A 14,466-nucleotide genomic window follows, 5' to 3' on the forward strand; every position below is an offset into this window, starting at 1 on the left:
ATTTTTAAAGTTTAAAATGAAAAATTAACATACTTTTTAATAAATAAAATGAATAAATTTTATATATCCATAATAATATTTTTAAAGAGTTTTTTTCTATAATTTTCAAACTTTTATGTGTTGCCCGCCTAGCTCAGTCGGTAGAGCGCAAGACTCTTAATCTTGTGGTCGTGGGTTCGAGCCCCACGGCGGGCTAATTTTTTTGGAAATTTAATGATGATTTTTATTAAAATTTTAATTATTTTTAATACAAAAAATAAATTTTTTCAAGAATGAGTACTAAAAGCCTTTCCTGTAGAACCAGCTTTAGGTGAAGGCTTACTAAATTTCTATGCTTAACTTTATGTATTTCCACTACTTTTATTGCTTTATTATGAACTAGAACCTCCTCCATAGTAACCGGTTCCACTTCCTGTAGTTGATGAGGTGTTATTTTATTGATCATTGATTGAATTATTTGTAGAACCGGGTTGGAATGATTAAAATTATTAAGAAAAACCTATTAATAAAGGATTGTCTTTTACCTCTATTTATTCCTCAGTTAGCTCTAATTCACTGTAATTCATAATTTTTTATTTCTGCCCTTCGGACCAGTTATTTTGTTAAATGATTTATTGTTTAAAATTGCCAAATTAATTATTTTCAAAAGTAACCTTCTCAATTAATTTTATATTTTCATTATTAGAATCAAATCTTTCTAATCCATAAAGAGATTTTCTAATTTCAGATTATTATTTATTTGTTTTTAACTCGACCTCAATAGGCTCCTCTTCAGTATTTTTTCTTTGAATAAAGTATGGTACTACTGAGCTACCTGTTCCTATGATAGGATTAAGATCTTCTCTTAGCATGACGCTACAAGGTTTTCCTTAAACTACCCAGCAACTTATTGTAATATATCTGTTTTTATGCAGATCGCTTTAAATAAACTTTTAAAATATTGGCTTATGCACATACTTGATATATGAATCAATTAAAAAATATTTGAAATATTCATAATTATCAGAGTAATTGATATATTCTCCTTCTCTTGCATATTTCTATTTAGATAGCTAAAGTTCATTCTCACCCAAAGGCTCTAGGCTAGACTTAATTAAGTGAGGATTGGAGGGAAACATTTAATACAGTAAAGCACTTATAGCTTTATTGGACATAACTATTTTCCAAGGAGGTTCAATCATAGTCTGAGAATTAATATTGTAAAACTTAGGATCAGTAAAGTAACTTCTGGTTGTTTCAGATGCAAGCCACTCAAAAGGATATTATCTCCAGATAATACTTTTTTTAAAGCTATCTTATTTTAATTCATTTTCTAAGCATTCATCTATTGATTCGATATTTTGACACTCAATTTTAGCCTGTAAGAATGGCTCCAATATTGAATTCAAATAACTAAATGTACATTTATCCTCAAGATCTTAATTTTAGAACATTAAAAGCTTTGTTTTCTTGTTTTATTATAAAATATTTTGAAAACCTAATTTTATTTAATTTTCTATATTATTAAATTAGAGTAGCTTAAACTCTTCTGCCCATATTTTTTATGCAGGACCTGCTTCAATAATACTGGATGGAGTATCTCCATTAACTTCTAAAAAGTATAATTCTCCTTCTTTGCCTAAAAGAAAATCGTAGCGAGCTAATAGATCTAGTTATCTATCTTACCATGACTTTCTTATAATTGGAATCATATCTTGAGGAATATCGAATACGTTTTGTAAAATCTCATCATCTTTAATAGCTTCATCAGTTGCTTATAGGCACATATTGTGGAGTTCATGGGTAGTTTAAATTATTTATTTGAATTTATTTTCTGATATTCTATATCCAGCTCCATCAATCCAATAGTTATCATAGCAAAATCCGAGCAAATATCCACACCATTTAACACCATCAATATTATAGAAATCAAATTTTATTTTTTCAAACTTTTCTTATAAATTGCTCAAAGGTTCAAATTCTACCCTCTATAAATCTTCATTTCTATCTTAGTATTTGTTTACAATTTTTCTTCTAATATGAGAAGTTATAAAATCAGCTGCTAGTAATCCTACACCAGCTAAAATTGCTTTATTCATATTTTCTATAACCTATTTTATGTTATTGATACTAACTAATTAATTAGTTGAGAGTTATTTTTTGGTTGAAAGTCTAAAAGATATTATTTAATTTTTGCAAATCTATTGAATTAATAGTTAAATAAAACGAATAAATAAAAAGAGGAAAGTTGATTTACTCAAATACTACAAAGATATTTATTTATTTATTAAAATTCAAAAATATAATTTAATTTGAATTAGGCTTTAAAATAAATATACCTTCCATTCTCAAACAAAATTTGATGAAGCTTTTTCAATATTTTTAATACCACAATTTGAGTTATTAATTTATTAGAATATCTTTAGAAATATTAAATTTCTTTATACATATTAAATTTCAATATTTTATTAGTAAGTAAACTAACTAAAATATAAAACAATTTTTCTATTTATGCATTTTAATTATAATCTATTTTCTAATGTAAGGTAATTTTCATAACTAAAACATTATTAATTAAATTATTTTCAATGATTTTAATTAAAAATTAATTAAAAAGGTAAGCATGTTTAATAATTGGGTATTTAATTTTGAATTTATTTTATTGAAGTTTAAATAAATAATTTAATATAAAATTATGATATTAATGAAATTAAAAGTTTAAAATAAAAAAATAATTTTTAAAATATTGAATATTGATGAAATGTAAAGAAATATTTAACAAAATTATAGAATATCCAAAATATACATAACTATATGATTATTATTTTATTTATATTCTATATAATGCATTTGATTAGATTCTTCTTTTCTTTATAACATTTTAATTAATTTTTAATAAAGTTGATAAATTTAATCAAAATATACTTTTCTAAGCAATTTGGCTCTGCATCAATTCTGAGAAATTAAGGTATTATTTATGTTTTTTGTATTCAAAGCATAAAATTAAGTGAAAGAAAACAAAGTAAAAAGTAGATTTTAAATATAATCTTGCTAAAACTAAAATAATAGTTTAATATTATTAATTTTTAGATAGAAGGTATTAAATTAAAAAATATATGATAATAAATATCTATTTTAAGTTTTTTAATTGTAAATAAACTCTTTAGTATTTGTTCCTATTTAATTAAATATAATTTTGAGTTAAAATTTCTTAGTTAAAATTACATATTATTTAAATAGGATATTAAATAATTAAAATTTGTAATCAAAAGTGGGTTAGTAAATTATAATGATATGAAATAGACAATATTTAAGATTAAAGTTTTTGCAAATAAACAAATTTATTAATTCCACCATTACAACTCAATACAAATGAAAATGTTATACTTTTGAATAATAATCATGAGATACTTGTTTTAAATTATTGAATTAAAAATATCTTTTTTGATGATTTTTATAATTTTATTTATTTTTCAATAAATTATTTGCTTTGTAAAAATTATTTTTCTTTTTTTTGTTGATAAATTCATTTTTTTTATACAACTTCAATCCATAAAAAATTATTTTTTTCAAGAAAAGGCTTTTAAAGATTTGAACATTAAAAATATTGAATTTTAACACTTTAAAATTGAAAACAAAAACCAAGAATTGTTTTTTTATCCATAAATCTAAAATTTCTTTTAAAATGAATAAGAAATATAAACTATTTTAGAAAATATTTATAAATTTAATAATAAGATTTTATCAATTTTTCAATTAGATTAGGCAGGTCTAACTTTGGCACATGTTCCAGGACATAAACTTTTACGGTTACAAGTTTAAGGAAGATCAATAGATCCGAAGTCAGTTCTTAAGGAATCTAAAAAGTAGTTTTATTCATAGTTTGATCTAGCAAGATAAAGCAATTATCTTTAAGTAGGTTCTTCTTCAGTTGTTTCAATGTAATAATTAGGGTTAGCTTCATTAGGGCCTTCATAAATTACCCATTTATAAGCAGGAACTCCATAGTAAGAAACATTTCCTAAGAAAGTAGGTTCGATAAACCATTAAGGGGATAATACACCACAACCATCATTTTAACCGCAACAGTAGCAGCACTCTTAGGTATCAGGGTAATAAATGTATCTCTCTCCATTAACAATAATTTAATCGCATTATTAAGCATCAGTATGAAGACTTTTGCATAAAGGATCATATTAGCCATTTGATCTAGCTAAACGGGTGGTTCCTTGAGTGTAATCATAAAAATAGGTACCTACACTTCTATGAATAGTGTTAGTAATATTCCAGGTTTCTACAAAATCTTAACTAAATCTGTTAGGCCAAACAGGAGGTAAGGGTTGCTAGGCTTATTAGCATTAGCAAACAACAACAATAAGAGCAAGTAAAAGATATTTTTACATTGTATATTTTTTTATTAGTCAATTTTGGTTTTAATATTTGATTATCAATTGTTTATTAGGTTTTTGGTTGCATATAAATTATTTTTTATGTGAAAAAGAATTAAATATTGTAGTTATTCCTGTAATTCTTTTATTAAGCAAACTCGTCATTCAATAGAAAAGCCAAATATAATTAAAATAATAATAAATTCTGAAATTAATTAGTCTTTATTTATAGATTTCTTTTTTTCTTTTGGAAAGGATTTACACTTTTACTAAATTATCAATTCCTATTTTTAAATAAATCATTTTTAATCAAAACTTATTTTATTTATTTTTACTGAATAAACAAACCAAATATTTAAAAAGGACTCTATAATCTAGAAAAAAAATATTAAAACATTAACTCAATAAAACTAAAAGCCTTTTATCTCAAAATTAACGCGCACGATAAAAATATTTTTAAGTATATTTTTTTTAATAGATACATAAAGTTCATTAATGATAAGAATTGTTTCAGAATAATTGCTTAAAAAATTAGCAGAAAAGCATACTTTTGAGCATTTATCTATGATGGATTTAAATTTAGAAGCAAAAAAGCCATATTTATTTATTTTTTTTTGTCTATCATTTATATGAATAAATGAAAAAATGTGGAATAATTAGAATTTTATACAAACTGTTATAATAGAATTTATATATTCAAATAAATAAGCTCTTTATTGATCATTATTTTTTTATTTTTAGTACTTAATTCGACTTTTAGTTTTGATTTTTTGACATTTAAATGTTTCATTGATTTACAATAAGTAGAATCTATTTTTGATAATTAATCTTTAAGTTATTGAGAAGCAAAGTTAAATAAATTATACTGTTGAAAATTTAATTATCTTTCAAATATTTATTTATTATAAAAAATTTACCTAAATATGATCACATTAGGTAAATTATAAAATAATCTTTCTATTTATTGAGATAAATGTACTTTATCTCAATTTTATTAAATAAAACAATTAATATTTAATTATTTTTTTTCAAATTTACTTAAATATGAACAATGAAGTTTATATATATGTTTTGACTCTATCCAATTAAAAAATATAATAAATTTAATAACTAATGAAAATTAATTAATGAGGAAGCATAAAAAACAAAACTTAGAGACTATTAAACGTCTAAGGGATTTATCAAAAAATATGAGTTCTGATGAATTAAGATAATTCATTCACAACGAAACAAATAATGTATAATAATTAATAATATTTCAATAATGATTTACTTGATATAATTTTAGAAAACAAGAGTCCAAGACGTAGTTGATGCTTTTAACACACCAAGGGCAACTGTTTACAGAATTAAAAAAGATCCAACTTTGAAAGGTAATAAATTAATTCATTTTAATTTAACTGCTAATATATTTTTCAAAATAGAAAAAGGAAGAAAATAACTAAACAGCAATTAAAATAGATTGTTTATACTTTATAAGTTCTTGAAGCTATATGATTTTTCAGAACGCAAGATAAAATTTGTGGTACTTTTAAATGAGCTTATTGAAAGAAAAAAGGTTTAAAATACTACAAAATAATATGATGAGTATCACAAAACCTTTATATTATATATAAAATTAAAAGAGTATTTATAAAACGAAATAAAATAATAATCAATTGATTTCTAACTTAATAAAAACTTTTTCAGACAATTTTTAAAAATACTGATTGAATAAGAAATTGATTTTATTATTGATAACAAAACATCTAAAATAATATTTAAAAATCAAGAATATGTATAGGAAATCTCTCAAAAATTTATTCTAAATTTTTATTCGTTGTCTGAAAACTAAGACTCAAGTCATTAAATGGATAAAGGTATAAATTGTTTTATTATATAATGAAAAATATTTCAATTTTTAATTTTATTATTAATAAATTAGATAAATGTACTGAATAGATAAAAATATACAGAGAGTAGTAGCACTTGTTGATGAATTCATCAAATTAATTATCAAATAATTTTTCACCTTATTAATGCTAATTTTAGTGGATTAATCAAAATGAAAGTGTAGACAATATGTAACAAAACTAGCAATAGTAATATGGGCATGAATCTAATTTATATTTTGAAAATAGCCTATAAGATAACTATTATAATGAAATTGAGTAAAATCACGAAAATTAAATCATAGATTTTGAGTAGTCTAAGACAAATATCTATGAATTAAGCTAATAATATTTAAATGGTGAATCAAATTTTAATTTTCATGATATTAATCTATATTCTTACTATAATTGAAAGAATCTATATTTAGTTTATTATTAAATATTTTTAATTTTTGAAGTCAAAATATACTTTGTTTTTAAACTTCTTTCTTTTTATGAATACCTTAATTAATTTTTATTAATTTAAAGTAAAAAAAATTTTGTAGAAAAAAATAAAATATTTTGGAATTAAATAAAAGAAATTTATAAAAAATTATCAAATTTCTAAATTTTTAAATGATTTCTGCATTCATTTAAAAAAAATTAAAAACAAAAACAATTTTAAAAATAAACTTAAATAAAATGTTAACTTAATTTAAAAAAAATAAAATAATGAATGAATAATAATTTATTAAATTTTTTTATTTATAGGTTATTCGCAAATTAAATTTTTACATCTCAACATCCACAAAAGTTAGTTAGATTAAAGGAAAATTGTTATTAAATTTAATACAATAGCATAAAATAATACAAGTAACTATTAAAATTGATTATATTTTTAATAGCCATATTTATATAAAGATATTGTATTCTTTTTTTGTTAATTATCATATTTTAAACAATTATTTTAAAATATATATTGTGGCTTCATCTTAAAATTTATAATAAGGAATTAGAGTTAGTGAGAATTTCAGAGCTTATACATCTCTTTTAGTGTATTTATACAGTTTTAGAAGTATAAAATAGAATATTATTACCAAGCAGGTACCTCCAATAAGAAAATACAAGAGACAACTTTATTATACTTAGCTAGTTTCTGAAATTAAAAATGAGCCAAAAAGATTTTTTAACTCATTGAAAGCTATTAAAGGCATAATAAACCCGTTTAAATAAAGTACTTCAAATGATTATTAGTCATAAAAGCTTTGCAATAAGTCTTTATATTTATTTGTAGAAGTGGGTTAATTTTGTAAAAATTAATCATAAGTTTATAAGTAAACAAAATATTATGTAAATATTCCTTACAGCCCTTAATAATAAAAAGCGCTAACATTTGAAGAGATGTCTGAACAGTTTTAGTAAACAGGAGAATTTTCGTTACATAGATTAGATTTCATTATGTACTAAATCTATTATTACTAGCTACTCCCTTGTATATCGTCACTAAATTATTATTAGCTTATCCAGTTATTAAAATCTCTTAAATTGTTTAAATTTTAATTGTATTAAGTGTAAATATAATTAATATCTAAATCTGGATAATAAATTTAATGTTGACTAAAATATTATTATGAATATAAAATACTTGATTATGTTAGTATTTGGGTAAAAGTGTTTAGAGCTTGATCTGTTGATTTAATACAGAAAAACAATCTTTGCATTCGCGTAATTTCAAAATAATTCTTTAGAATGAATCCACAATAGAAAGCAATGCTTGTAAATGCTATGAGAATATAGGTAATAACATAGATTTTTCTACTTATTTTTTAATCAAAAATGAGTGAGGAAGCTTGAATTTCTTTTCTTTTGACACCTTTTTAGTTATAAAATTTTGAGTGCTAATATTTCAATTCGCTTGATTTTTTAGTATTTGTTATTAGTTTAACGAAATCGAAAGAAATCCATGAATCCATTTAATCCATCAGTTATTTCATAGAGTTTTCTATTTTTATTATTTCAACATCAAGCTCATCAAGTGATATCCTTGAGATGAGCAACAAAATTCTTCTTTTAAATTAAATGAAATCATTTAATTTCTTTAAAGAAACTAAATTCAACAAAGTAAAAATAGATGAAGCTACTATAGACATTATTATAAAAAAATTTATGAGAGAAGCTATATGATCACTGAGGTATGTTGTTATGTTTGAATATAATTTTTAACTTAAATTGATTGTTTAATTATAATTTTTTAACAAAAAATAATATCCATCTGAAAATGATTATCCATTTTAATACACATCTGCTTGTAATTTACACTCATTTAAGATATAATAAGAAACCATCAATATTAAGTCTGCATTTGTTTGTTGGCTTAGATTTTATTAACTAAAAAAATTATTAAAATAAATGAAAATTTATTTCAAAATAATAATATTTGTATTATCAAAATAATTTGTTTGCTTTCTTTTAAAATTTAAAATTACCCTTTAGAAAATGTAGGAATTATTATAGTCTAAGAGAGAGTTGAACCTTCTAGTTGAGAAAAATAATTTATCAATTAAGAGTATTGTTTTCTGTAATCCTCAGTATTTTGTTGGCACCTTTTAGTAAACTAAGGTAAATAGCTTGAATAAGTTGTATACTTATCATAAATTTGAATATCTTCTATGAAATACTATAATAACGACTCAGTTAATTATTTAGAATAAATTGTATTTGTATCTAAGACAACATCTTTTTGATCTACAATAGATTTTACACTAGATGTAAAATTTAAAACTTGTAACAAGTAACCAGTGCATAGACCAATAAACACAAAAATTTTTAGATCTAATTGAATAAGAAAGATAGCGAAATTAATTATAATTTCAAATAAAATATTTACGTAAAACTAAAGTGGATGAATTATAAATGCTACTGGATGAGTAATTTATGTATTTTTGTACTAGCTCGTAATCTTGTTTAATAATATTTTAATCATTGCTTCGTTCATCTTCTTCATCTTTTTAATTTTAGCCAATGTTAGCATTGGTTTTACCCTTTTGTATATTTCGATTTTTTTCTGAACTTTGAGAGTGGTTTTATTCATGTTCTTCATTTAATTTAACTTCATCTATAAACAGAGAATCTTACTTTTATTTTTGATATTCATCCTCATCTATTTACTACTACTATTATTCTTCTTCTTATTATTTGTTTAAATCAAAAAAATCAAATCCTTTGTTTTAGTTTTTTTGTTTATTTGCTAAAATTGCTCTTCTAAAAGAGGATCTAATTTTTGCCTTTACCTTTTTCTTCTTTTAAGACGCTGTTTCTGAATCATCTTGCTTATTTTTGTCATATACATCTAAAAATTACCCTTTACTCTATTAGCCATGCCCTTGCATAGTAGTTAATATGCTTGAAAACAACATGTTACTACTTGAATTTTAAATATTTATACTATTTCTTTCTGCTGTTAACAAATTATTTTTTGAGCTACTTAGAGGTGTTATTTGATTGAAATTATATAAATCTTTTTCTAAATCTTAGTTTATGTTTGAAAGAGAATGGTTATACTTCTAAAAAGCATCTACAGACTTAAAGTAAGCTGCCTCACCAAATTTACTCAATCTTCTACCATTAGTTCCTATTGAAGATAGAGTTTTAGAAGGATTTCTTGGTTCTTCCTAAAATGAAACTGTAGTTATAGCAATTTTATCTTAATTTGTTGTCTATGCTCTGTTTAATGCTTACTCTTTATCATTTGAATTATAGCCAATAATAGCATTAGTAAAATTTTAACAAGCTGAATTCAATTAGCTTATTTCTTAGTTAAGAGTAAATTTATTTTTTACTGTTAAAGGACTATTATCTGTTTGAATTTCATTTGCATATTTGCTAGTTTTTAATTAACTAGGAGATGCTTATGAAAACTAAGAAGAAGAAGATGAAGATGATGATGATGAAGATGTACGTGACATTTAAGTATTTGATTATTGCGTAGTTTAAATTTAGGAACTATCATAATTTTAAGTTTCTTTTGAAGTAAGTTATTTGAATTTGGGGGAATACAATTAAGAAGATAAGACCTCAAATGAACTTAATTAAGCCGCCTAAAGTGAATTAATTATTTGTAGCTAGCTCTGAAAGCTAGAATTAATATTATATGAAACTAAATTGGAATCAATATCCTTTTTTTCTGATTATTTCTTCTAAATTCTATATTCATGAACTTACATAATAAAATATGATTTTTCTATTAATTAAGAATTTTAATAATAGCAAATCTTATTGCTAACAACACTTGCTACTGCTTCAAAGTTTTATAGTGATCTTTTCTCTTCAAAGCTCTAAAATTAATTATTAAGATTTAATGAATTTTAATAAAATATTTAAATGCTACTTACAATTGAATTCTCTTTCAGAAATTAAATTGAATTTCTGTAAAATTGTTTTTAATCAAAATTAATGCTGTTTCCCTTTTGGCTCACTTAGCTTGTAAATTTTTTACTAAGTTCCTATAGCTATGATGGTAAGCGTATGCTAAAAAATTTATTTTAACATATATATTTTTGTATTTTGTAAGCTTCTTTTAGACTATTTGCATTATTTAAATTACTATTGAGTTAGTCTTCTTAAAGTAAATTATTATCTGTTTTTTATTCGCTTTATTTATCTATTTTAGATTATATTAACTCCAATAGATTTTAAAATATCAGATATATATTGAAACCGTTGTAAACTTTAAAGACGTCAAAGTCCTATTGATTCCCATCCTAATGTAAAATATAAAAGATAATTAATTTAATTTCTCTAAAATAAAACTTTTTAACTAAATTAAAATATATTTTTTATTTTATTTTCTGTAAATTTTTAAAAATTCTTTGTTTATTTATTAACAAATTAATTAATTGTGTGTGAAATTTCAAAATCTTTCTATATAGTTTTATTTGTAATTAAAATCATTTTAAAGAGAATTTGTTAAATTTTAAAAAAATAGGTAAAAATAATAAATAAATAAAAACTTATTTTTACTGCTTCTAACAACTTTTATCTTATTTTCTCGTTTGATTCAGTTTTATTTGTTATAGAAGCCTTTTTAGCTTGTTTCTAAATAGGATTTTTAAATAAGTTTCTAAATAACTTTTCAGTAATTCCTAGAATTTAACCAGTTTCATTAAAAGTTAAAAATTAATGCTAGGATTGCAACTTTAGGACAGAAACTATCATTTCAAAGCTGTTTATTATGCTTGGACAGCTTTATAGCTTTATTTTAATTGGGAATAAATATTGTTCTTTTGTCCTTGCAAAGACATTTTTAGCACTAAAGAGATTTCCTATGCTACCTTACTCAATAACTTATTCAACAATTTTTGAATGATATTCTTATATATATGAAGGAATCAAATCTGTGATATATTCAACTTTCCTAAACTCTTAAACGCTATAACCAAAAAATAGTGACAATCTGAAAATTTAACTTGAATTTAAGTTCTTTTTGTTAATTTTTCCTATGTTACCAGACAAGCTAACTTGGAAAATTTAACTTTTACCTTTAACACAATTCAGGTTAGAAAGTTTATCTTATTTTTAGCTAAGTTCTTTTTTTAGATTTTACTTAATTTCATATTCTAAATCTGTTGCCTTTCTTAGATTATTTTGAATGAATGTGTAAAATATACTGCAGACCTACATATTTACAAAAAGAATTAATATGTTAATTGAATAAAATTTATTACTTTCATGGGGATTGAAAGGTTGGATTTATCAAAAGAGAATTCTAGCATTTTCTTTTGAAATTATTCAACAGCACTCATTCCATTAATAGAAAGCTCTTTTGTATCTCTTGACAAAGATTGAAAATTTTCATAACCAGCTTACAATTTAACAAAAAGCTCTCTTTTCTTCACCAAATAATTTGTAATTAGAGGAATTATATGCTATTTAAATTCTTCAGAATTTTTTAAATCTAAAACTGATAATTCTTATTATAAATATTGCTTTTTTTAATTAAATTTTAGGATCTCTATTTCATTTAAATACTACATATTTTTAGAAAGTACAATAAAGATTTTTTAGTTGTAGTAATTAATATTTTTAAGCTAATAAAAATATTACTGTAAATAAAAAAATGCCTTTATGAAATTATTTCTTGATTTAGAAATAAAGGAGATATATTTTATACTAATATTCATAAAAACTTAGCTATCTTGAATTACTTAAGGCTGCTTTAGACTCCATATAAATAAATCTTCAATTAAGTCCAAAGTGTAATTTAAGTGATTTTTAAAGTAATTTTAATCAAATTAGTATGAGTGACATCTACATCTCAAATTAGAGCAATTATTTTTATGATATTCTATCAATTAGCAAAATTACATCTTCGACTCTTCATTCTTTGTGTAATTTAGTGCACTTGAATACAGTTCATCTAGGTAAAAATCAAAGTTTTTGTAATACCTTATTTAGTATATAAATGTATTAACATAGTTAAATTATAAAGAAATTAATTAAGTAACAAAAAGGAATTTAAATAAATTTACCTTTAAAAATTTAAAGAAGAAATTTTTGTGAGAGTTTCATATTTCTTATTTTAAATTGACCTCACGAAGTAAAATACTAAGGAATTTAATGGAAGCCAGCAATAAAATATATCAATTTATTCAATCAAGTTGGTATTTAACCATACTTAGAGTAGTAATGAAGTAGTTAAGCAGTATGAGAATTATAAATTATACAAGGCAGAAAGAATTTTATTACGAAAGGGGTAATTAATTAAAATATCATAGAGTGTAATAATATTCTATACTTAAAAAATGTAATATTTTAAGACATCGTATTAATCATATTATATGTCAATGAATATAACAGAGAATTATATTACAAAAATTAAAAAAACCAAATTACTGAACTTTCTTCTCAACTGATTTGAATCCTAAAACTCGTAGCTTCTAGTGAAATAAATTATCAAAAAATTTAAAGTAAGAGTTAATATTATTCCAACTGATGCTATAATAATTGTAAAAACTGGCTAGGAACAATTTTAATATTCGACAACAAAATAATTTTTGTTGCAACAAATTATACCAACATTAATTTCTAGCAAAGGAACTATCAACAGCCACTAGTAAAAGCTAAGAAAGATGTAAAGAAGCTTATTAATATTTTCAGCCGTTTTTTTAATTTTGGTTTCATAGAATTTCTTTCTTCTCAAGTAAGTTAAGATTAATATATAAAAGTATATGCTAAAAAGTATTAAGTTGAATAAGTAGAAAGTAAAGAGAGTCAGGATATCATCTTTTTATAAGCTTACTAGATAGGAGACAGTCGAAAATTCATTTATTTTGGCAATTACATATAAGTTTTGTTGGGTAATTTCTTTACTTTGATTTGTGTTAAATGTATATCCATTTTTCTAAAATGTATTTATAAGGATTGCTATATAATACCAATAATTAGGAATAATAAAGTTAGGTTTTTCTTCCATAATCAGAATTATTGTTTCAAATACTTGATCATATAATTTTATTATTTTATTGCTATCTTTTTTACTTTGAGGACTTTCTAATTTCATTTTTTATCTTTATTTTAGCTAAACTTCTACTTTGATCTGCTTTTAAATAAATACATAAATAATTGATTTATTGTTTGATTGTAGAACACAATTCCTTATTATAAGCAATCACATATTTGTTTATTTTTAAATTTATTAATTTTCTATAAACACTTCTTATTTAACTTATTCCAAAATTGTGTTTGTATTAAATGTATTCTTTTTTTTTTACTTGCTAAAATAATAAAATATTTTTTATTCTTTTAAATTTTATTTGATTTAGAATGCAAAAATAAAAATATTTATTCATAATTTTTCAGTAAAGTTAAAGATAGCTGAATTCAAACACTTTTAGATAAATAAAATTAGTCATTAATTATTTAAATACACAAATAAAATATTGTTTATTTTTATTTTTCACAATATTAATTGAATTAATTAATTATTCTTTTAGTTTACATAATTAAATTTTATATATTTTACAAAGAAATTATCTACATTCCTTACCCTTTAAAAAACTCATCTTTTTTTTACAAAATATTTAGGCATTTTTTAAATTATTTGGAATGTATTAAAAAAAATTATATCATCAACAATCATACAAATTATATTAAGTCAATTACTAAATTATTATTGTGTTCGAATATGATAACTATCAAATAAGAAAAGTCAGTAATGTAAAAAATAAATAGCGATCTATAACAATAAAATT

The 14,466-nt window shown here is 22.0% G+C and overlaps 5 protein-coding genes across 5 annotated transcripts; 1 reads left to right on the forward strand and 4 right to left on the reverse strand. All coding sequences in view use genetic code 6, as the record gives it.

Moving 5' to 3' along the window:
- Window positions 1–266: 266 nt before the first annotated feature.
- Window positions 267–2,078, reverse strand: TTHERM_00069610 (glutathionylspermidine synthase; the record flags this gene model as incomplete). Its single annotated transcript, XM_001007799.1, has 1 exon — window positions 267–2,078. One exon carries the CDS (start codon window positions 2,076–2,078, stop codon window positions 267–269), a length of 1,812 nt encoding a protein of 603 aa, XP_001007799.1.
- Window positions 2,079–3,731: 1,653 nt separating this feature from the next.
- On the reverse strand, window positions 3,732–4,382 carry TTHERM_00069600 (hypothetical protein; the record flags this gene model as incomplete). Its single annotated transcript, XM_001007798.1, has 1 exon — window positions 3,732–4,382. The coding sequence occupies one exon, from the start codon at window positions 4,380–4,382 to the stop codon at window positions 3,732–3,734; it is 651 nt and encodes a 216-aa protein (XP_001007798.1).
- A 1,112-nt stretch (window positions 4,383–5,494) lies between these two features.
- On the forward strand, window positions 5,495–6,650 carry TTHERM_00069590 (hypothetical protein; the record flags this gene model as incomplete). Its single annotated transcript, XM_001007797.2, has 4 exons — window positions 5,495–5,605; window positions 5,656–5,740; window positions 5,792–6,226; window positions 6,292–6,650. 4 exons carry the CDS (start codon window positions 5,495–5,497, stop codon window positions 6,648–6,650), a joined length of 990 nt encoding a protein of 329 aa, XP_001007797.2.
- An 821-nt stretch (window positions 6,651–7,471) lies between these two features.
- Window positions 7,472–10,182, reverse strand: TTHERM_00069580 (hypothetical protein; the record flags this gene model as incomplete). Its single annotated transcript, XM_001007796.2, has 6 exons — window positions 7,472–7,493; window positions 7,583–7,811; window positions 7,863–7,904; window positions 8,037–8,284; window positions 8,704–8,953; window positions 9,105–10,182. 6 exons carry the CDS (start codon window positions 10,180–10,182, stop codon window positions 7,472–7,474), a joined length of 1,869 nt encoding a protein of 622 aa, XP_001007796.2.
- Window positions 10,183–10,688: 506 nt separating this feature from the next.
- On the reverse strand, window positions 10,689–12,249 carry TTHERM_000069569 (hypothetical protein; the record flags this gene model as incomplete). Its single annotated transcript, XM_012795557.1, has 4 exons — window positions 10,689–10,744; window positions 10,821–10,977; window positions 11,237–11,890; window positions 11,941–12,249. The coding sequence occupies 4 exons, from the start codon at window positions 12,247–12,249 to the stop codon at window positions 10,689–10,691; spliced, it is 1,176 nt and encodes a 391-aa protein (XP_012651011.1).
- Between the last annotated feature and the right edge of the window lie 2,217 nt (window positions 12,250–14,466).

This window comes from Tetrahymena thermophila (genome assembly GCF_000189635.1).
Source record: "Tetrahymena thermophila SB210 genomic scaffold scf_8254811, whole genome shotgun sequence".
Lineage (NCBI taxonomy): Eukaryota > Ciliophora > Oligohymenophorea > Hymenostomatida > Tetrahymenidae > Tetrahymena > Tetrahymena thermophila.